Source organism: Ipomoea triloba, chromosome 4, assembly GCF_003576645.1.
Source record: "Ipomoea triloba cultivar NCNSP0323 chromosome 4, ASM357664v1".
Lineage (NCBI taxonomy): Eukaryota > Viridiplantae > Streptophyta > Magnoliopsida > Solanales > Convolvulaceae > Ipomoea > Ipomoea triloba.
Window position 1 is genome coordinate 33,438,474 of NC_044919.1, and position 23,276 is coordinate 33,461,749.

At 35.0% G+C, this 23,276-nt stretch overlaps 2 protein-coding genes across 6 annotated transcripts; both read right to left on the reverse strand.

The window, feature by feature from the left end:
• Nucleotides 1–7,138: 7,138 nt before the first annotated feature.
• On the reverse strand, nt 7,139–10,895 carry LOC116014823 (GATA transcription factor 11-like). Of its 4 annotated transcripts, none has more exons than XM_031254778.1 (3): nt 10,808–10,895; nt 9,455–9,712; nt 7,139–8,124 (listed from the first exon to the last, which is right to left on the reverse strand). In XM_031254778.1, exons 1-3 carry the CDS (start codon nt 10,808–10,810, stop codon nt 7,468–7,470), a joined length of 918 nt encoding a protein of 305 aa, XP_031110638.1. In that variant the 5' UTR covers nt 10,811–10,895; the 3' UTR covers nt 7,139–7,467. The 4 variants fall into 4 exon arrangements, with proteins under 4 accessions (XP_031110638.1, XP_031110639.1, XP_031110640.1 ...); XM_031254779.1 differs by having other exon boundaries at nt 9,455–9,709; nt 10,808–10,894; XM_031254780.1 differs by lacking the exon at nt 10,808–10,895 and adding an exon at nt 10,640–10,796.
• A 2,312-nt stretch (nt 10,896–13,207) lies between these two features.
• On the reverse strand, nt 13,208–19,797 carry LOC116016812 (protein ENHANCED DISEASE RESISTANCE 2-like). Of its 2 annotated transcripts, none has more exons than XM_031257228.1 (21): nt 19,370–19,797; nt 18,768–18,842; nt 18,586–18,639; nt 18,424–18,489; nt 18,287–18,345; nt 18,024–18,154; nt 17,616–17,662; nt 17,433–17,530; nt 16,780–16,875; nt 16,634–16,698; nt 16,479–16,550; nt 16,071–16,217; nt 15,666–15,970; nt 15,290–15,365; nt 15,037–15,212; nt 14,545–14,646; nt 14,359–14,409; nt 14,122–14,265; nt 13,878–13,973; nt 13,646–13,747; nt 13,208–13,551 (listed from the first exon to the last, which is right to left on the reverse strand). In XM_031257228.1, exons 1-21 carry the CDS (start codon nt 19,535–19,537, stop codon nt 13,459–13,461), a joined length of 2,223 nt encoding a protein of 740 aa, XP_031113088.1. In that variant the 5' UTR covers nt 19,538–19,797; the 3' UTR covers nt 13,208–13,458. The 2 variants fall into 2 exon arrangements, with proteins under 2 accessions (XP_031113088.1, XP_031113089.1); XM_031257229.1 differs by having other exon boundaries at nt 13,459–13,551; nt 15,290–15,353.
• Between the last annotated feature and the right edge of the window lie 3,479 nt (nt 19,798–23,276).

Sequence of the window (23,276 nt, forward strand, 5' to 3'; positions counted from 1 at the left end):
TTTAGCCAAAATTAATAGTCCAAAATGATAAAAAATTACAAAAAATGCAGGGGCATTATGATAATTTAATAAATAATTTAGAACTTAAGGTGCATAACTTAAAAGTTAAGGTGTTTAAGTTCGAAACTTAAGGTGCATCGGTTCGAAACTTAAAGTGCATAGGTATGAAACTTAAGATGCATCAGTTTGAAACTTAAGATTCGTCACTTCGAAACATAAGGTGCATTAGTTCGAAACTTAAGGTGCATCACTTTGAAACTTAAGGTGCATTAGTTCGAAACTTAAGGTGCATCACTTTGAAACTTAAAATGCATGATATTTATCCAATAAAATCTTTACACCATAATTTATACTAGTTGAAAATATATCTAGCATCTTTCTTTCCAAAATGTATTACTAATACTAGTTTGAATTCGCATCAGAAGAGGAAGATAAGGAAGAAAACGACAATGGTGGGAGGAGATCATTTTCAACTAATTGTCAGGAAGCTTTTTCTTTAAAAAAAAAATTACTTTAATTATGGACAGTTGATCTAGATTATATCAAGGTCTCAAATCTCATACTATTTTTTAATATATATATATATATATATATATATATATATATAGGGACGAGTTTTATAAGCTGTAATGTTTGGTCTAATCTATCATCCTTAATAAGGTTCAAGAGTCTTGGTAGTATAAGTAGTATTTTCTAATTGATAACCGGTTAAAATCTGATCGCATCTTCACACCTGAGCAAGTTTGGTTGGTGTGAAAACTTGCTCAGGTGTGAAGATGCGATTAGATTTTAACCGGTTATCAATTAGAAAATACTACTTATACTATCAAGATTCTTGAACCTTATTAAGAGCATCCTTATCAATGGGTTTTTTTCGCGGTAATTGAGGAGTTGTTGTAAGTGTGATTAGGAAAGAGAAAATAGGGCTGGAGGAAAAAAAAACAAATCAAATTAAAAAATATATATATATAACTGAGGTTGTCATGAGCGCCTGACGCACACGCGCCCGCTGGGCGCAGCAAGTGGCGCTCACGCACGCGTGAGTGCCTCTTCATTTGCTTTAGTGGGACCCATTGGTCTGCATTATCTCTTGTTTTGCAGAAGTTTATCCCCCTTTCTCTCTCTTCTCATTTTTCATCTCTCTCTCATGCCATGTGGCACTAAGCTCACAATATCCCCCACCAATATCCATTGGTGGAGATGCTTTAAAGGATGATAGATTAGAGCATCCTCATCAATGTGGTTATTTCACGGTAATTGAGGAGTTTTTGTAAGTGTGATTAGGAAAGAGAAAATGGGAGGGGAGGAAAAAATAATAAACAAATCTGATTTTAAAAGAAAAAAAAAACTAAAAACAAGAATGTCAGGCGCGCCTGACACGCCCTCCAGAAAAATACTAGTAAGTAAAAGGAAGGATCAAGAATGTTCTATCTTTCAAAAAAATTTATGGGTTCGGCCCAAAAATTGGATGGGGGTCAAGACGTTGTCGGGCGCCGGCGGCTGAGTCAAGTGCCCCCCGAACCGCGCGAAATGGTCGCCTATTACACCGCTCACTAACTCTGCATGTCCGAATCTTATCTGAACTGCGAGAATAACTGACTAAGTCGTGCCATACGGGGTCATTCTCCAAACGGGACGGGGCCAAGCCTTTAGGTTGTTTAAGTAGGTTGGGTGACAGATCGGCCATAGGAGTACTCCGGGATATAAACCAGGGCAACAAAAGTGGAGCATACGACGATGCCGGCCGTTTTCATTTCATGGAAGTCCCCGGCAGTGGAAAGGGCTGCTTGTTTAGTTTTTTCTTTGCTATTATAAATAAATAGGGTGAGCTTAAGATAACTTGGCATTGATAATTACTTTCCTGGTCGTGCCTCGTGGCACGGCTACACCCATACTATTGAAATTGTTCGTCAGTAGAGATGTTCCCACAGGTGTCCCTTTTTCCAATGGTAGAAAAAGGGGCAACACCACTCTTCTCTCTATAATTTTCTCTCTAGGGCCCTCTTTACCCTGAATTTGAGAATTCGCAGTATGGTTGAACCCGGGACCGGATCCACAGGCGTTGGAACTACTCTCAGGACTTTCTCCCTTTTAGCGCCGGCAGGAGATATATTTTCTCGTCGTTTAGGCCCGTGAGTGAGATTTCTGCTCATTGCTAGCGGGCGCGCTTGTTGCGCCTGATGCGTGTCAAGCGCAACAAGCAATTTTTTTTTTTGGGTACAGATTACTGTACCAATATTTCTCATTTGCAGAGGCTTCCTTTTCTTCTCTTTCCTTGACTATCTCTCCTCCAGCAAAGCAAAGATTGTACTAATAACTCCATATGATTCACTGATTGCCTTGCTCTTAGACCAAACATAAAAAAGCTTAGAGGTACTAAGAGGAACTTGCAAAAAAAAAAAAAAAAAAAAAAAAAAAAAAAAAAAAAAAAAANATATATATATATATATATATATATATATATATATAGGGACGAGTTTTATAAGCTGTAATGTTTGGTCTAATCTATCATCCTTAATAAGGTTCAAGAGTCTTGGTAGTATAAGTAGTATTTTCTAATTGATAACCGGTTAAAATCTGATCGCATCTTCACACCTGAGCAAGTTTGGTTGGTGTGAAAACTTGCTCAGGTGTGAAGATGCGATTAGATTTTAACCGGTTATCAATTAGAAAATACTACTTATACTATCAAGATTCTTGAACCTTATTAAGAGCATCCTTATCAATGGGTTTTTTTCGCGGTAATTGAGGAGTTGTTGTAAGTGTGATTAGGAAAGAGAAAATAGGGCTGGAGGAAAAAAAAACAAATCAAATTAAAAAATATATATATATAACTGAGGTTGTCATGAGCGCCTGACGCACACGCGCCCGCTGGGCGCAGCAAGTGGCGCTCACGCACGCGTGAGTGCCTCTTCATTTGCTTTAGTGGGACCCATTGGTCTGCATTATCTCTTGTTTTGCAGAAGTTTATCCCCCTTTCTCTCTCTTCTCATTTTTCATCTCTCTCTCATGCCATGTGGCACTAAGCTCACAATATCCCCCACCAATATCCATTGGTGGAGATGCTTTAAAGGATGATAGATTAGAGCATCCTCATCAATGTGGTTATTTCACGGTAATTGAGGAGTTTTTGTAAGTGTGATTAGGAAAGAGAAAATGGGAGGGGAGGAAAAAATAATAAACAAATCTGATTTTAAAAGAAAAAAAAAACTAAAAACAAGAATGTCAGGCGCGCCTGACACGCCCTCCAGAAAAATACTAGTAAGTAAAAGGAAGGATCAAGAATGTTCTATCTTTCAAAAAAATTTATGGGTTCGGCCCAAAAATTGGATGGGGGTCAAGACGTTGTCGGGCGCCGGCGGCTGAGTCAAGTGCCCCCCGAACCGCGCGAAATGGTCGCCTATTACACCGCTCACTAACTCTGCATGTCCGAATCTTATCTGAACTGCGAGAATAACTGACTAAGTCGTGCCATACGGGGTCATTCTCCAAACGGGACGGGGCCAAGCCTTTAGGTTGTTTAAGTAGGTTGGGTGACAGATCGGCCATAGGAGTACTCCGGGATATAAACCAGGGCAACAAAAGTGGAGCATACGACGATGCCGGCCGTTTTCATTTCATGGAAGTCCCCGGCAGTGGAAAGGGCTGCTTGTTTAGTTTTTTCTTTGCTATTATAAATAAATAGGGTGAGCTTAAGATAACTTGGCATTGATAATTACTTTCCTGGTCGTGCCTCGTGGCACGGCTACACCCATACTATTGAAATTGTTCGTCAGTAGAGATGTTCCCACAGGTGTCCCTTTTTCCAATGGTAGAAAAAGGGGCAACACCACTCTTCTCTCTATAATTTTCTCTCTAGGGCCCTCTTTACCCTGAATTTGAGAATTCGCAGTATGGTTGAACCCGGGACCGGATCCACAGGCGTTGGAACTACTCTCAGGACTTTCTCCCTTTTAGCGCCGGCAGGAGATATATTTTCTCGTCGTTTAGGCCCGTGAGTGAGATTTCTGCTCATTGCTAGCGGGCGCGCTTGTTGCGCCTGATGCGTGTCAAGCGCAACAAGCAATTTTTTTTTTTGGGTACAGATTACTGTACCAATATTTCTCATTTGCAGAGGCTTCCTTTTCTTCTCTTTCCTTGACTATCTCTCCTCCAGCAAAGCAAAGATTGTACTAATAACTCCATATGATTCACTGATTGCCTTGCTCTTAGACCAAACATAAAAAAGCTTAGAGGTACTAAGAGGAACTTGCAAAAAAAAAAAAAAAAAAAAAAAAAAAAAAAAAAAAAAAAAANAAAAAAAAAAAAAAAAAAAAAAAAAAAAAAAAAAAAAAGGTACTGAGAGGAACTTGTAATTGGTTTCCTGGGTTCCACCCCCTCCTGATCCAAAAAAAAAAATCTAATAGGAGAAAAATCAACGTCAGATTTTGTAAAGAAATCAAATGGACAGGCTGGTGGAGGAAACGACAGCAAAAACTGACATAAAAACTTGCAATCACTCGTCATCAATCATCATTCTCTGCCTGCCATTTCTCTCTGCTGCCTTCTCAATTATGATGACATTAGTTTCGTGGTACTTAACTCAAATGTTTAAAAAATTATTCAAAAAATATTACTACTCCCTCCGTTCCATTTTGGTTGTCTGGTTCATTTCAAAAGTTATTTTTAATCCAATTTTTTATAATATTAAGTTTAGTATTAATATATAAAATTTATATATTTAAAAACTACATCAAAAGTACTATTAAACACAAAAAATTAAATTTAAAAATAATAAAAAATTACTAAAGAAAATAAGCAATCAAGAAAGAGTTGGTTTGACCAATGAATAGTAAATATGACAGGTAAAATGGGACGGAGGGAGTACAATTTTTGTGACAGCATACGAATTCAATTCCCAATTAAAAAATTCACAATTTTTGTGACAGGATACGAATTCAATTCCCACTAAAAACATGAACATATTGCAAGATTTAAAACCCAACAAATTAATTAGAACTGATGAAGACACTTTGTATAAGTACATATAAACCTAATGAATAAAAAATAAATTATGATGACACGGCAACAGTGCCTATTGTCCTTAGCAGCCGAATAATTTTTTTTTTTTTTTTTTAAAGATGTGGGGTCGGTCCTATCCGGCGCCGGAGGGCCGGCCGGGAAGTCGGAAAGCGCCATAAAGAAGGGAAACTGACAGCTAAAGGACAACCGGCGGGGAGTCTCTGTCTGTCTGTGTCTCTGGTAGTTGACTGATAGTGAAGATGAAGTTTTGGTACCACATTTGTCAGAACATTATTGGATGGTCCAAGACGGTGCTGACGTGGTGCCCCCACCCGACCACAGCCACATCAAATCACAAACAGTACTATATACTTGCATGTTCTCTCAATATCTTCACCTCATTTTAAATTACTCCAAATTTTATACTTTTTTTTTTCCTTTTAATTAGTAAAAATCATTGTAATTTAAATCATAAGATTGGAGCAAGTTTAAGTTTTAACTATATTATTGTGGCAAATTTTACAATGACATAAAATCAACACGTGGTATTTGAGAGGAATGAGAAATGAGAGTGAACCTAAAAGGAAGCGTATGAGAGTGTGAAAATAGGAGAAATTGTAAGGGGGGGTGCTTGTAGAGTAACGTTGAGGAAAGGAGAGGTTCACGTGAATGAAGGATACAAATTACAAAGACAGTAAAAAGGGGACCAAATTAAGAAAGTAGCAGCTGTGGGGCTGCCGCTGTAGTGCCTATCCTGGTCCCGTGCCGAACTAGCTTAGTTGATTCAGCAGACACAGTATTTGAAAAAAAAAAGATTAAGGTTTGAGCTTTGATAGCAATAATGTAAGAATTATGTTTACAGTAGGCAGATTTATTGTGTGCACCGATACTTGGCATAGTGATTTACATTCTCTCAATGTTATTGTGAGATGGATGTGGGGAGGTCCTTGTGAATGGGAGATTCAACTATATATAATTATAAATATATAATATATAATTCGGCATTCTCAAAATTTCTATATAATTTATCTATCTTTTTTCAATTAATTTTTTAAAATAAAATTTCAAGAATAATTAATTTTCATTTGCTAAGTGAATGTTACGTTATTATCAATTATTATACGGTAGATCATAGTTATATTGTAAGGTGATTATTAGTATGCATGTTTATTTTTCATATATATATACTAAAATAAACATTTATTAGCAATCTATTATGTAATATGACAATATAATTTGATATTACGGAATACGACTAAATTGATACTAGTTGTTATAACATGGACGCAGATCCATCTTGCAAGGTGGATTCGGGTCCATGTTCACAATTTTAGAACTCTATGTTCACAATTTTAGAATTATATGTTCACAATTACAGAATTCTATATTCATAATTACAGAATTCTATATATAACTCTATATTTAACAGTATAACACAAATTTTGAATCTATATAACAAAATTGTAAATATTAAGTAATGTGATTTTGTGTATTGAGATCTAAAATTGTGAACATAGAGTTCGCATAATTTGCAAAATTGATGCCCATTAGTCCATTCTATTTTATTAGTTTCTTTTCAATTATTAGGCCCATGGTTTTACCTATCAGAGCCCACTAAATGCCGTGATGCAGAGCCCGTATACGAGTCGTGATTCTGGCCCAATCCTAAAGTAAATTCTATACTGGAAAGCATAAATTAGAGTATAGAGTATACCATAAACCAAAAAAAAAAAGAGTATAGAGTATACCGGCTAATGCGATTCCACATCAATTCTGCAAGAAATTATAGAGTGATAATTTAGAGGTATAATTTAGTTCAGTAGTGAAAGTTTAAAGCTCAACTCAATTAAAAAAACAAATAACCAAAGCTCAAGCTTGGCTGAGCTCAGACTCGACTTTTCATAATTTTTACACAAAAATTTTATTACAAAGGAAAAAAAAAAAAAAAAAAAAAAACCCCGAACTGAATATTAAGATGATCAAGTTCAATTCATTACACGAAATACTCAAGTTAGAGTTTGGCTAATAGTAACCAAATCGAGTTCAATGACATACCTAAATGGTACATAAACAAGTGTTAACCCTCGTTTAGTGGCATGAACTCGAGCTCGAACTTAATACAAAGTGGAAAGAATAATGGAAAAAAGAGGTGTTTAATAAGAGAACTCAACTCCCTAATACATTTGGAAGTATACAATGGTTTCAATTACACTCAGAAAAGAAACATATATCCTAGCTACCAAACCTAGGGGCTCATGCACATCCCTTAGGACACATCCTGCGCCTAACCTAAGACTCCTTAATCCTTATTCCATTTTTGTACAACTCAAAGCCTGTCTTCCTTTCTACCATAATACACAACAATAACAATAATATAATCAAAGATTTGATCTTAATGAAAATGGCTTAAGCCCCTAAAACTAAAATTGTTCTCACCTCTCTAACTAAATTCAATCAGACAGATGGCTACTTTGTATGGGTCCTCAACCATGGCTGACATTCACCATGAGTGACTGCTTCTTGCCCCGCTTTTCTTCTCATTTCTGTGACTTCCTTGTGAGAGCTGGAGTGTAAAGAAGGAATGAATGTCGGGCTAGCCGCGGGTCGGTACTCGGGAAATAGGCGTCCAGAACGGTACCGAACTCCACAGGCATTGCAGAGTGTTTTTGGCCCCATTGGTCCCTCCCTCCACTGTGGTGTTTTTGTAACTTCACAGTGTAAGCATTTTTTTACGGGAAAACTCTGTCGTCCCTTCTGCTCACAAGGATCTGATTCGATGTCCTTTGCGGCAATTGATCTCTGCGACAACTTTCTCTCTCGTTTCTTTTTGGTGCTTTGGGTATTTTTGTATGCGAAGGTGGCAGAAATAAAAGGCCATGGATTGAACTTTGAGGATCTCATGCGCTTGGACCGAGTGCCTACTGGGACTATGAAGTTGGATTTTATGGCCGCGATCATTTTGCCCAAGTAAAGAGCACGGTTCTCAGAGATGCGGGTTGGGGTTTGTGTCTGAAACATTCCAGATTTGTGGTCCTCAGAATAATTATCAGGACAAAGAAGGGCTGCACCAGGGGTTTTTTCACCATAATTCAGCAGCTGATTTTTCCGGGAGATGCTGTCCACCTTCAGGTAGAACAAGACAGTTAATAAAATACAAGTAGAACAATCAAACAAGAAAGAAGCAATTAAGGAAACTCGACTGCTACAAATTGCTGTACACAAAGCAGAGTTGTAATCAACAGAATAAAACCATTTCTTAATGGGTAACTCTTCCAGGAACAGAAAGACACATTGATCTTTAAAAGCATCACAATGGCAACAAATAGGAAAATGAGATTTCTTTTCGAGTAAAGAATAAACCAAAACTTCTGCACAAGTCATAATTGGCTTCTTTAAGAAAACTTTAAGCTGAAAGTATATAATGAACTTTTTATTTGGCTTGATAAAGCTATTCTTCAACATAAATTAATGAGTTCTTGGAAGAAAAAACAGTTAATCCTGTTTGCAGAACAGAGAGAGCCAGGAAAGCATAAACCGCTTTTAATGTTTAAAAACTACTGCTGTTTATAATCCCTAATTCTATAAAGACAACCAGAAAAGCATATTTGTGTTATGTTAGACTACATACGTGCCTACTTCCTTTTTTTTGGTGAGACACACTCACTTCTTTTCAAATTTTATAGGAGAAACGAGGGATGAGGTATGGAAAACTTAATTAGCTTTAACAAGAGTGTCTCAGAGTGACCTCGATGATTGCATGATTTTCATGGAAAAATCATATACAATCCTCCACAGCAGTAACTAACTCAAAAAACAATTTATTCTTCACTTAGCAGCAAAAGGTGCCAGCCTAGAGTCAGGCCTAAAATGGCACTCGGGATTGCATTGGGGACTGGAGTTTGCACTATCTCAAAGTTCAATTGTTATATTTTCCTAAATTCTGATTTTGAACAAGTTCATCCCTAAACTAAGAGCGGGATACATATTATATTTAGTGTTAAGCGCATTAGGGAATTGCGTTAATGCATTTGGTGTTTTTTTTAATAAATTAAATACAGAGATATGGCTTATTTCTAGGAATTAAATTTTATGTCAAAGCTTATTTTCCAAAAATATCTGGGAAATTGGTTTTGAAACTAAGCCAAACACACTTCTAACATGCTTATTGTCTCAAATACATTTCCCTAAAGGTTTTGCCTATTTTTTCCAGCATTCAAACTTTGTTGAGCTAACTCCAATTCTGCCCATTTCAATCAAAACCCTACCGACAATGAAACATATGCACTTCCCCTACCCTCAAGGAAGAAGAACTCGTAAAGGAAAACACATAATCAGAAAAAACGAGGGGGGAAGAACATGCCAAAAAAATTATGTACAACTGAAAAAAAAATGCATGAATCTACAAAGCATTCAAGCATAAAAAGTTGCAGGGCTAAAAGGTTGAACAACTTACCGAAGCCTCTGACTTGATCGTTACACCCAACGAGCCGTTGCGAGTATAGGGTTGGGGAACAGGATGCAAGCCCATTAAAGCATCGGAAGGGATTGGCCCAAGGCATTGCAAATTACTAGCATCCCAATCGTCATCGAAGCCATCTCCTTCCAAACTCTCCATGGGAAAATCCAGAATACTGAGCAAGTCATGAAAGTTGTCGCCATTGGCCCCGGTGGCAATCCCATCCCAATAACCGGGTTCAACCATACTCATCTTCTGGAATGCAAACACAAGTTAAAGAAACTATTAAAGCCTATGACTATGACTGTACACCAAGAATCCAATAAAGACCCATACACAAAAAGACATATGCACATATTATTAGGAGATGATATGATTGATAAGATACCATCCAAAGCTAAGAAGAAAATTTACAGCAAAGGATATGGAAAGAGAAAAAAAAAAGAAAAGATTATCACATATAGCCATATAGGGGTATTGGGGATTTTGTATATGTACAGCATTTTTAAGGTAAAATTTACTACAATCCACCCTCATAATATTTCCAAAAAGAGTAATGTTCCATTCCCCATATTTTGTGGTGACTTTATGTGATTGACAGGAAAATGAAGTGTTTTGACACTTATCTACAAAAAACCATGTCATTTGAGACAGAATTCAGGACAAATGCTTTAAGGAAAGTAACATTTTCTTTCCCCAAAACCATATATACTACAAAAAATAGGTCTCTTTTGATTCTGACCATCAAAACAATCTTTCTCCCTATATGTTACTGATTTCCTTTTGCATAATACAAATAATGCACTGAAGAAAAGTCCTAAAAATATAAAACTAAATGAAAAAAAACTAGAAAATTATATGAAAATCACATAGAATCTTTAGCAGAAATAGCAATTAAAGCACCCTGCATAAATGTGGGGAAGCGTTTCTTTTTAATTTTTTCCTAAACTTCTACTCAAAATGTAGTACGACACCGTTTCCCTGTCACTTTACAGTTCCCAGAATAGTACAATCACTTAGCAAACACAGAACAGAAATGTTTCCTGTTTGGCAGCTACGAAATGCAAGAACTAAAAAGAATAAAAGAAAAAAGCCATAGATACCGGATTCTGCATATTTCAGAAGACTAAAGCGAAAGAACAGTAATGGATGAAATTAATGAGCAAAACTAAGAACTTTTACCTCATATTATCAGCAGCCAAACAGACAAAAAAAAAAGACCTAAAATAGTTGAAAGCAGAGATGGAGAAAATTGGGTGTAATATTTGATAGAGTTGAAGAAAGGGGAATGGAGAAAGACGATGAAAAACAATCTTATTTTGTTTTGCATGGACAATGATTGGAACTTACCATGAAGCTTAAAACCCTAGATTAGGGCATTGGACATTATTTCAGGAGTTTTGCAGAGCGAACAGTGAAAATAACGCAAATTTGGGAAAAATAAGCTAAATGTGCGTTAAGGTTAGGTTCTTTTACTTTACTATTGCCTAAATCTGACGTGTCCTCATTGTACGTTTTGATGTTCAATAAAAAGCTTTGAATGTGAAGTATTGCTACCTAATTCAGACGATGAATAACATATTTTCTACTCTTAACTTTTACTCTTATTTTTAACTTTGTAATGTAAATATTTTTTTTAGAATTCACATGATTACTCTTATTTTTAAGTTCGTAATGTAAATATTTTTTTTTACAATTCACATGATGAAAATAATTGTATCATATGTTATGGCTATCTTGATGGTTAAGAGTTGAATAAACATTTTAAATGTAGGGATTGACGATGATTATCGGCTATGAAGTTAAAAGATGTTAGTTATTTCATTCTTTTAAAAATTTATCGATTAGTTACATTTATGTTAACAATTTCTCGGTTATTTGAGTTATTAATTGAAAACAATTGAATTGACCATTGTACAACCCTAGTTAGATATGCTTCATTAATCAAAATACTTTAACACCCATAAGGCAAATTCCATACCTTTTTCTTCGATCTCGATAGGAATACAACCCTACACATAATTACTTTGATTTATGAGAAAAGTCATAGCCACTATTTAAATGTGTACTCTGAGTGAGGTCTGATTTGTGACCCTAATCGTCAAAGTCCGTCTTGTGACCTTAGTCATTAAAAGACCACAAGGAGGTAAATCTACCTAGAGTACCCATAATTGATCGGCCTAAACCAAAAAGACAAATAGATAACTCACACGGAGAGTTGAACTCAGAATATATTGTGGTTATACACATGATTGCCGTAAACTAGACAACTAATATTGAAAACAAATTTAATTGTGCACAAAATGGAGTCTAAGTATCAGGATCAATTAAAAAACAGAGTGATCCGTATTAAAAGACAAAATGTTTAATATTTTTTGTAAGTCCTATTTGAGGTGATATTAAACTATAGATCACGTTCTATTATGGTTGGACTCAAATCACTCAACTAAATAGTAACAACCTATATAAATTTTATCCCACCAAAAGAGTAGAGGCATAACGTAATAAAGTTTTTATTTGTGGTGAAAATGTATATATATTTATTTTATCGTTTTCAGATTAAAAAAAATTGAAATCATGGATTGAGATTGGTGAAGTGAAGCTATTATTGCTATTATTTTATGATGTTGCAGGTTCATGTCAATGGTGTAGTAAAGTGGCCGTTGATTATGGATCTAGGAAAGTGATGCGTGATTGTCGTACTAAAATCAGCATTATACGAGATTCATTAGTGTGCAGTACAGCATTCATCATGATAGTTTGGCACTAAGTTATGATACATGGTACCAAACACCACATTATAGCTATGCTTAATGTATGTGAATTCTAATTTAATAAAAAATAGGAAAAATTACATTTTTGGCCTTCTAAATTATACTCGTAGTACAAATTTAGTCTCTCTAGTTATATGCAAAGTAGCGAATTTAGTCACTGAAGGACCAAATTTGTCACTAAGTGACAAATTGGTGGTAGAACCACACATATAACTCAGGAATAAAGTCTGTAATCTGTACCACGAATATAACTGAATGACCAAAAATATAAATTTTCCGCAAAAATACTAGTTGCCAGCCCTACCAGTAAGGAGTAAGGACAAGGCTTCACCATTGAATTGCATCATGACATCTCTGAGTGCACCAATTTCATGCAACACTTTGTCTGTCAAGAGATGTGGGGGCTCCCTTTGGTTTCCTGTCCCTCACTACCAATGAATTGTAGGTCTTGATGAGCTGGGAGTGGATCCAAAATAAATTGGATTGAGATGGGCAAGAACATGCTTCTTTACTTGTATGGTACACGTTTCGTTTATCATGAGCCATGCCCAGACGAAAATGGTTATGACTTATCATTTCTGTATTGTCATATTATACAGGTTTCATGGCTTTCCTCATCGAGAACAGGGCCACATTCATTATCTCTCTGACACTAATAGTTTGAGACAATTGATAAATGTATTGTTAATGCAATCACAAATCACAAAGGTCACCATATTTGTTATCACTACACCAAAAATTACACCTAAATAATGAAGACACAACTTTATTTCTTATACTGTCACATATCTTGGGTGCTATACTTGACATTCTACCGACATCCGCCTAACAATTCCCCTAATCACATGGTACTGGACTTTACTTTTATCGACCTCTGCCCAATATTGTTAATTGGTCCAGGAAAGTGATCCAGATTAATCGGGTTAACTTTTTAGTTGAAACAGAACACAACCAAGTTGGTTGGTTTAGATGAGGATGGGTTGAAGTAAAATATATTCCTTAACATGTTAAATCTCAATCTTGAGTAAACCCCAGTACAAGAATTGTGTATTCACAACAATATACTATAGTAATTAGTAAACATCATTTGATTGGTCTAAATGAAAGAATAGGCAACATCCACATGTTACTTGAAATGCTGTGTGATTCTGTGCAAATCAATAGATATAGATGAGATGTGCAGCTTTCCTTCAATAGAAGAGGGGAGAATCCAAGGAATATACATCATCAAGGTTTCACAATAACTGCTTTTGAAGCATCCAGATGGTTAAGACGACAGGTTCCCAGAAGATATTCTGGTAGCTCTTCTGGTGTGTTGGCCTGTTAACAACAACAACATTCATATATTTCTCAGAATCAACTGTCAGAACATTCAAAAGCACAAAACATTTCCATATGATGTTTGTAAAATTACCTGTATGAGAAATGCCATTTCAATAACTAGATTGTTTAGGTAGCCTAGAACAAGGCCAACCACACCCCTTGCCACGGTGGATGAACCGATATCGACTCCAAGCTGAAATTGCAGAAGAAAATATTTCGATCTCGTTTAGAACAAAGCACAATGAGCTAGCATTATGTGCAGATCGATGTCAGAGGAAAAAAGTTTCTGTTCAATGCAATGTTAAATTATTGTTGCAGTTTACCTCCAAGTAGTTTTTCCCGCGAAAGTAATTTATCTCTAACGCCTGGCCTATAAGGCACGCTTTCCGTCCAACACTCTGTTTGACAATCCATGACCCCTGAGGGAAGACAAAAATTGGTTTGAGATGATAAATGTAGGACAATTAATGGGCAAGTTCGTACTCAAAGGACTAAAATGGAAGCAAGCTATTAAAATTAACTGGTATAGTAGGAAAAGTAGTTCCATGCAAAGTCAAGAACACAAACCTTGGATATATAAGGTATGAGCTTGAACCTTGAATTTCTATAGGAATCGTCCCCTTCTACGAAGCTTTTTAGCAAGGGTGTGTCTTTTAGAGGAGTATCCATCATATAGTATAAAGCAAGACTATATGTCGTCGAACCTGGGACCTGATTTGTCACAACTTTATTGTTAAATAATCTTAAATTCTTCGAATGTTGATGAAAGAAAAGCACATAAAGATAACATAAGACTGCCTTCACCTGTATGTTGAGAATGAAGAAGAATTCCGGGCCACCCTTTGCAGCATATTTCTACAGCATAATAAAGGTAATACATGTTAACCTCAGAGACAACGACGCAATTGCAGTACAAAGTGGTATGAAAGTTAGCTGAGCTAAAATATTTTTTGATCGATGTGTTACGCCCAAAATAAATATTCGGAAAACCTGAACAATGCCCCCTTGGCGGCCACCAAGATCATCTTCTCGTTTATCAGATTTCAGCCAATCTGCACCAACCATTTGCATCAAGGTGCCTTTTGCTTTAATCTATGAAACATCGTACGGAGAAGAGACAATATGAGGATCTAAAGAAGCATGTTTTTTAGTAAGCATTTAAGATATAACACGTAAGAGCATATTAAACGATTCAAACACCTATTGGTGTAAATAATTGTGACAACACTTGGAGCACACTAAGTGAACTGGAGCATATTAAGTGACTTCAGATTTACAACCAAGACATAGACTAACCACAATTGAACCAGAAACTAGTTACTCAGATGACTAAGAGCTGGCTAGATAAATTAATTATCTGGTTGCAATTTCTTATCATAAATCTATTACTCCAATGTTAAATATTAAAGAACTGGACCTGCGCATTAATACAAAGTTATTCAAAGAAAAATTGATTCAAAGTCGGGTTTAATGTAAATTCACCTTCTTACGATCATCTAAATAAGTCTCTCCACGAATTAGAAATGTAGAGGGATCTGTTTGGGTCCAACTGCAAAGCAAATTACAAAGTGGATCTTTTGGAAGAGTGGATCCATAGTTGCATGATGAACAATCTTCCCTTGCCATCTCATGTAGGTCTACATAACCCCTCTTCTGAACTGCAAAAGAAAAAGATCTTGAGCTCTCAAGTATTCAAAGATGACGTAGGTTCTCAAAAGAAGCCTATCAAACTAACCTGCAAGATCATGCAATTTCTTCACAAAAACAGCAGCACTCGACACTTTTGGATGGCGCGTATCCTGAAAAATCAACTTGCAAAAAACAGTTGCTGAACACTTGGCAAATGGAGCATCAACACCAGGTAAAAGATTCTAATTTTAAATTGCATAAGCAAACACAAGTCTGGGTGTTGATATATAAATTAACAAATTATTGACATGTAAATTCATGGATTCATCCACAAGCAGCATGAAGCCAAGTCTTAGTTGAATCGTTATAACCAGTGTAGAAGTAAATTTATAATGGAACAAGGTAGCTATGCCCCATCAAAAATCCACTTTGTCACATATGGAGTGCTATCACATTGAAAATGCCAAATGGTACCAATTTACCTGAGAACACATCTCTGGCCCAAAGTCAGATGCCCAACCATTTTCTGATTGCTCGCAATCTAGTGGTTCTGGGACATCAAAAAACTCATCTGCAGCATCATTTAACCCCGTGAGGCTTGCATGTTCAGAAGGTGTCTTTACAACTTCTTCCTCCATGTCTTCCTTATGCTTCCCAGTCTCTACTCTTGTTTGGGCTTCAACATTATTCTCTTCAATTCGATGCAATCTTCTCCCTCTAATCAGCTCACCCGAGGAATCAGAGGATGTATATTCTCCTATTTTTGCCCTAAACAACTCCCTTAGAGCTAGAAATGCAAATTTAGAACTAGCTAAGTATGTGACCTATAAAAATAGAATTATCTTAAAAGATGAATTTGCATAAGTAAATTGCTTAGAAAAACATACCAGCAAGTCTTCCCAGCATGCGGATGGTTATAGATCGAGCTGAAGATGTTTGTACATAAGATTTCCAGAATTTCCAATCGATAGCAAGCATGTGTTTAACAACTGAGGCCTTCCCTTGATTCATGGGTGATATTACATACCCACCACCTGCATGGAGTGCATATCTTAATGTGACAGAAACTTAATATACCAACAGAAAATGCTATGCAGAAAGGTAAAAGCAATGGAACGTGCTTGGGCACAATATATAAGCCAATTCATACCAGGCATGCATTAAGTATGAGAAAACCAGCAATTCAGACATAATGAATGACATAAAAGTTCAAAAAGTTTTGGCATGAACATAATGTATAATGTATAAGAAACTCGAAACAAACTGAACTTGTCTATATGTTAAGCATACATTACTTTTAAGGCAGGCACGGACATATCCCTTTTGAGGTGGACACTTCTGGTGAAACACAGAATGGTACAGAATGACTGCACGAAAGTAAACAAATGTCATCCCTTGATCTAGGAGTTCCAAGCCAGTAGAGAGACTAGAATTCAGAAGACATTATTACCATATGTCCCATCATCCTCTCTTCTCCAATAACGCTGCAATAGAAGATCTCTTCTCTTCATGCCCCTGTGAAGCCACATGTCAATTCTACATTCAAAACCAAGAAACTACAAAAAATTCTCACAGCACTGAAGATAAGAATCAGACCAAGGGAGCCAATTACGATGAAGACACTTGTGAACTATATCAGTATGGCCGTCAAGATGTTCAATCATACTGCCCTTGTATAAACAGAAGTCCCACCTGCAGGATAGGCAAAATGCATGTTATTATGAAGTAGCTTGAAACATAAATTCAGTAAGGGACAACTTTAGTACACTGAACTAGGGAACAATATCAACTCCCTTTCCACCTTTCAGATTGAGGGAGGAAGAAAATTTTCAGAGTATTTACTTGGACTTGGTATCCATGTTGCATACAAGTACATGTTGAACACAAGGACATAGTACACACAAATTTAATAGCTATTTAGTCTATTTTGAAGGATTTATGCAAAGAATCCAATTAACTGTATATTTTTCCAGCACAGGTGCAGTGGTAAGCTGAGATATATTAAGGGGTCTGAGAACCTAGGTTTTAGTTGTACAACATCATCTGATGTGGATTTCCTACTTTCAGCACTCAGCAGTTGATATTTATTGTTTTCCACTGAATTTAACTGAAACCTTCTTCACTTGAAAACAAAGTAGTCCAACATAAGTTCATACTAAACCACCTATTGAACCTAGATTTCATGACCATCAAGCCTTGGGCATAAAAGGCTTCAGATGTGAAGATTTACAGTGGGATATGAAACTTACTCTGATCTTGAAGGACCAAGGGACATGAGTGTTTGAAAAATGGCCTCTGATGTTCCATCAACTACACCAACAGCCATTATTGCAGGATGGTCATCCCACTGCAAAGCATAGGAATACATTCAATTGGCTATAGGTTTTCAAATTTATTACTGACACCCAATTAGCCACACTGATATTACTAACCTTCATATAAGACTCCCTATCTTTACTTTCCTTAAATAGCCGAAGTCCTGCGTGCGACAGGTTAAGGAGACAGTAAGCAAGAAAGACAGTAAAAAGAGGAGCAGAATTAACAAATTTAGTAATGAAACATAAAATTAAACCAAAGGATCCAGTAAGTAATATTAATGTGTCTTGATTTATTACAAAACTTTGTTTATATCACTTTAACAGAGACAGAAGTCAGGTCTTCATTCTTTTAATTTTAATTTAAAATTTTTTTTTTTTGGATGGGAGGAATTATGTACGGATCAGTCTAAAATTTAAATCTCCACAAAAGATATTCAGAGCAAATTCATTTATTTCCTTAGAACAAGAAGACTGCACAGTATCTCAGCCATCTTGAAAAGCATCAATGAACATGGTACCAACCATTCTGACAACCAAAGATTGTCCAAGATGAGGATGCAACAACATCAGATCTTGTATCAGCAGCAGAGGATGAAAAAGCAGTCCAGTCAATGGAATTTGCCCGGCGATGAGACCTGTTCGAACAATTTAACCTGTGAAAACATAGAATTAAATCAACATCAACCAATCAATACCCATTCTTTCTGAAAAGTAAGTTGTTCTATTTCGCCTGCCATAGAAAAGACAGGCATAGATCAATCACAGTAGATATTAATTCAATATACCTTAAAGACTGTGAGCCATGCTTTGGGAAATCCAAGGCATCCCCTTGATTTGTGTCTGCCTACAGTTTTGCATCATTATAAACATTAGAACCTAGGATTCTTTTACTCCATATGGTTTATTATTTAATAGCTGATACCTTCAAAGCTGCTTCCTGAATTGCCTGAATCCATCTCGCACCTTCCTCAGGACTGGTTGCACCCAACTACGAATATGTATCACATCATTACCACATTGGTCTAATATAAATAAGCCCATTATGTTGAAGTTATGTGCCCAAAAGGAGAAGAAGATTCTTCACCTTGAGCTGATCGTTATGATTTGAAGTATTATAAAGAGTGAAAACAAAAATGACCTGCAAAAAGCATACAAAAATGCCATCAAATATCTCTGGAAAAAGATGCATGTCAAAGGCCAAACCCAATGAGGGCAAGCACATTCAAGAGCACCAACTTTGTAATCTAACTTTAGTGAAGATCATACCCTTCTTTTTATGCTTTCTCTCCCATTGTCTGTCACCCGGATGCAAGAATCAATAACTGCACTTCTGATAGGATCCTGATAAAAGGTAAATGGTCTATTTTGAGATAACTCAATATGATACTAGGAAAAAAAAAAAGTGTAAAACCAAAGAAATCGACTGTAGAAAAACTGCAGAAACATAATTCCCCAAACATGTATCACTTCAGTGTTGGGGCATTGACTTCAAAAAATGCATTCAGAGATTAGGATAAGAGCCAAACACTCAATATCGTTTATTCTCAGCACTAGAGAAAGTGAAAGCATCGAATCATTCACAACTAGGTATTTGTTTCTCTCCTTTTATAAAGACAAAAACAAGTCACAATAACCCTTAGATTGTTTCTCATAAGCTCACAACATAGCAACATTCCTAATTATCAGCTCACCACGTCAGCTTAATCTCCTATTCTCGTAAGACTCATTAATTACACTACGGTTTCTGAAAATAAAGTAAATACAAGCAATTCACGGCTCTTTATACGGAAAGCAACTACACCAGGCTCAAATAAGCCTCAATTCGAATCAAGTAAAGAAGAAGAGGAAGAACAGTAACAGAATCGAACCTCGTCTCTAGATATGGGAATGGATTTGTAACTATTGAGGAAGTGATCTTGAAGAACAAAGTATCTTTTGCGGGAGTACTGAAGCCCAATCGGATTGGAGCGGACCAGATACAGCCATCCTTCCATTCTACTACTACTACCGTCGCTCCGCGAACCACTCATTTCCATATTCTCGGCAAAACTTCACCGAGAAGACGGTTTTGGGCAGCAGAATTGTGCGCGCAAAGCAGCGAGATACTAATCTGAAGCTCCGGATTCGAGAGCTAGAAAGAGATACGCCATCAATGGCCTCACTAAAGGTCGATGGTAATCTCTCTCTCTCTCTCGCACTCTGATTCTGGGAAAAAGAATCTATGGAGAAAACCAGAAATCTTGCGCTATACTTCTCTTTGTTTGGTGGGGGCGGTTCTTACCTTTTACTCTGTGTTAAAGCAACTGGGGAGGTACTTAGCTGAGTCTTAAAGTTGGCACCCAAAATCATTTCATACCCAAATCTCCACTTTACCCTCTCACTCTCTTTTTAAATTTTGATTCTATATTATTATTTCATCCCATTTTGTTCTTTAATCTTTATTTATATATATTGGTCCAAATGGTGACAATGTTTCTTGTACAATTGGTGCGAGTTTAGTATTAGGTATGCGAAAATGCATCATACTGTGTTCAAAATGTAATATTAGATGTTTAAGAATTATTTAGAATAAAAAGTGTAATACTTATGAGAGAAAGTGTAATATTTGTGAAAATTTTAATCCGCCTCACGAATAAAGTTAATGTCATATGTGGTCCTTCGAGTGTATTGATTTTGTCACGTTTAATCATAAACTTTTAAATTGACCACCTGTGATCCAAATTAATTGTCTATGGTCCTTCAATTATCAAATTTTATCATATATTTTATACTATCGCTATTCTGAAACTAATTCAAATTCAAGGGAAACCCATATAGTGTTTAACTTTTATTCATAAATAGCCTAACCCAAAATAGAATTGGACAACATTGAAGTTGTTTTTACAATTAGCTTATTTACTACTATCTGATTTTCTTTTAGAATTTTAATTTTATATTATTATTTGATCCCATTCTGTTTTTTATATTATTTTTTTCTTTAAAAAATAACAAGCCGTTACTTTTAATTGATTAGAAAAATTGGATTTTTGTCATATTGGAAACATATAATTATTCCTGGTTTGATTCCATCATCCTCTTTCTGTATACTATATTATCTTCCTAGAAAATAAAATTAATAAAACACGATCAAATACTCAATTTGAATTTTTTATATACATAAGTTACATAACCATCAATAAAAATGATACTTTTACAAAGATTACTTTTTATGTTATTTTTAAAGACTTTACTACAATTCCTTTACATTTATGATTTATCACACACATGTGGCATTTTATAGTGAATTGATTTTTATTTTTTTTGAATATTATTGACTCTGTTACAATATAGTATATGCTCATAATTACTTTCTCAACCTATTGAAGCATAAAAATTCAATATCGTCTCCACTGAGACTATATGAGGGAGCAACTTGGTGCAACTGGACTACAAGGTCCTTGTCATAGTAAATTGAATTTTTATATATGTAAACCAACTAACTACACAAAAATAGCTACTCCAAAGAGTGGCTATATAACAATTATGGCTTATTAGTACTAAATATTATTGATTTTCAAAAAAAAATTACATTTTTCAATATAAATATTATATTTTCATATTAACTCAACACAACCGGCCCGTATTACTGATAAATTCTCGTGAGAAAGGCACACACAAGTGTGAGTCATAGAAATAATATTATAAACCTATATATTACATAGTGAATATGAATATATGTTATTTACCTGCAATTTAGTGTTTATGTGCATTAAGATGTAAGATTTATAATAATTAATCATATAAAACAAATATTATAAACATACTATGAGATTAATGTTTTTAAACATGACATGCCTATAGTGTAATGTTTGTGTACATTAAGTTTTGTTAACATTATAAAGTTAATACAAAGTGAATGTAAATAGATATATGATGAGTGTTTTAGTATTTATGTAAAGTAGTGTAAACTAAGATTTAAGTTTAAAAACCTATAGAACAAAAGTTATAAACATAGTACATTATGCACTAATTTATGTTGTTAACAACTTAATATAAAATGAAATGGCTTTAAACATGACGTACTATGCAAGGTGGACGCTAGTCCATAATATAATATTAAGAATTGATTAATTTAAAAGTTAGTCCCCCTGTTTTTTTTCCACTGTAAAAATTGTGAAGACAACTTCAGCTAAGTTGGCCAAATAGTTGGTTTAAGAATCACATAGTTCAAAGTTCGACTTCCATGGGAGCTTTTATTGACCTTCTTGGTTCGAGTTGATCAACTACGAGCAACCTATATTGGTTTACTTTCTTGTAGTCCTTTGTTGACTAGGATATATGGTGGACTTCACCCAAAGTATATTTTCGATTAACAATTGCGGATTTTCCCATAAATATATTTACAAATTTATGAAAATTGAAAACAGGATAAATATTATTTGAATACGACTGAAAATTGGATACAAAAATTTATCTACCTTTAAATCAAAGATTACAAATGAAAAGAATATAACTAAAATTTAAATAAACTGAATAAAAATTTTTAAAGAAAAAATATGTGATATTATCTAGAGTCTAGACTATAAAATAGAAATGCCAAATTTGTGTGTTCACAAATCTTGAAGTTTTCTTTTTCTAAGACGTTTAGTCCTTTTCCTAAAAATAAACGCGTACTTATTTAAAATTCTTTTATTTATCCGTATGTTAAAAAATAGTAATGATGATATTTCGGTAAAATACATTTAATATATCTTAATTTAAATCAGGAAATTTCTGTATAACTATATATTATCATCTTAAAAACTGAAAAGAACAGACAACCAAGAATTTGTCGAGACCAGGACGTTACTGCACTAAAGTCTGAGCTGTCTTTTGATTGATTAGTTCATTTGTCAATAATTCCTATAAATTTAATACTTATCTGTCCCCAAATTGTTAATTTCATTTTTACTTTTTTTCTTTTAAAGGAAAATTGTTAAGCCTAAATTAATTACCACCGATCACCGCTTTGTTCTTACCAGTTAAGGTGATTACTGGGAGAGGGAAAAATTTAAGAATAATAAAAGGGCAAATACGGCGTCGTTTCATTACAAAATTGAGGCAATTTGGGAGCTTCGCAAAGAGCCGAAGACTAGGGATTTGAAGGCATAGTAGATGCGTCGTCGTTTCGTTCTCTTTTATCTTTGCATCTTTGGTCATTGCCAATTTGCTATTTGGTGTTGTTTCATTTTCAGTTAGGTTGCAAATTGTGATTATGCGTATACTTGTAAGAATACAATAATAAATGCGAAAGATTTTTTAAGATTTCAATAATATATAATATAATTGTCAATTTGCTATTTGGTGTTGTTTCATTTTCTGTTAAGTTGCAAATTGTGATTATGCGTATACTTTTAAGAACGTAATAATATATGCGAAAATTTTTTAGAATTTCAATAATGTTTGATATAATTGTGTATATTATTTTTTTTGTTGTAATGTTATTGTTAATACTAATACCTGCCTCATACAATCAGTATAAGATTTTTTTTTTTAAATTGCAAATAGTAAAATTAAACAACCATTTATTATCTAAAATTTAAACTATAGAATAGTTAACTCGAAAATGTTTTATGAAATCAACACGTGAAACATAATAAACCAATTATTTTCTAACAGATTTCTTTGAACAAGAATAATAATCTAGTGGTTTACATTACATACCTTGTACATACATATTGCAAAAATTGTTCATAAAGAGGAGTGGGGGGGGGGAGATGGTGGGATTTATTTGGTAAATGGTAAAAGACAGAATCA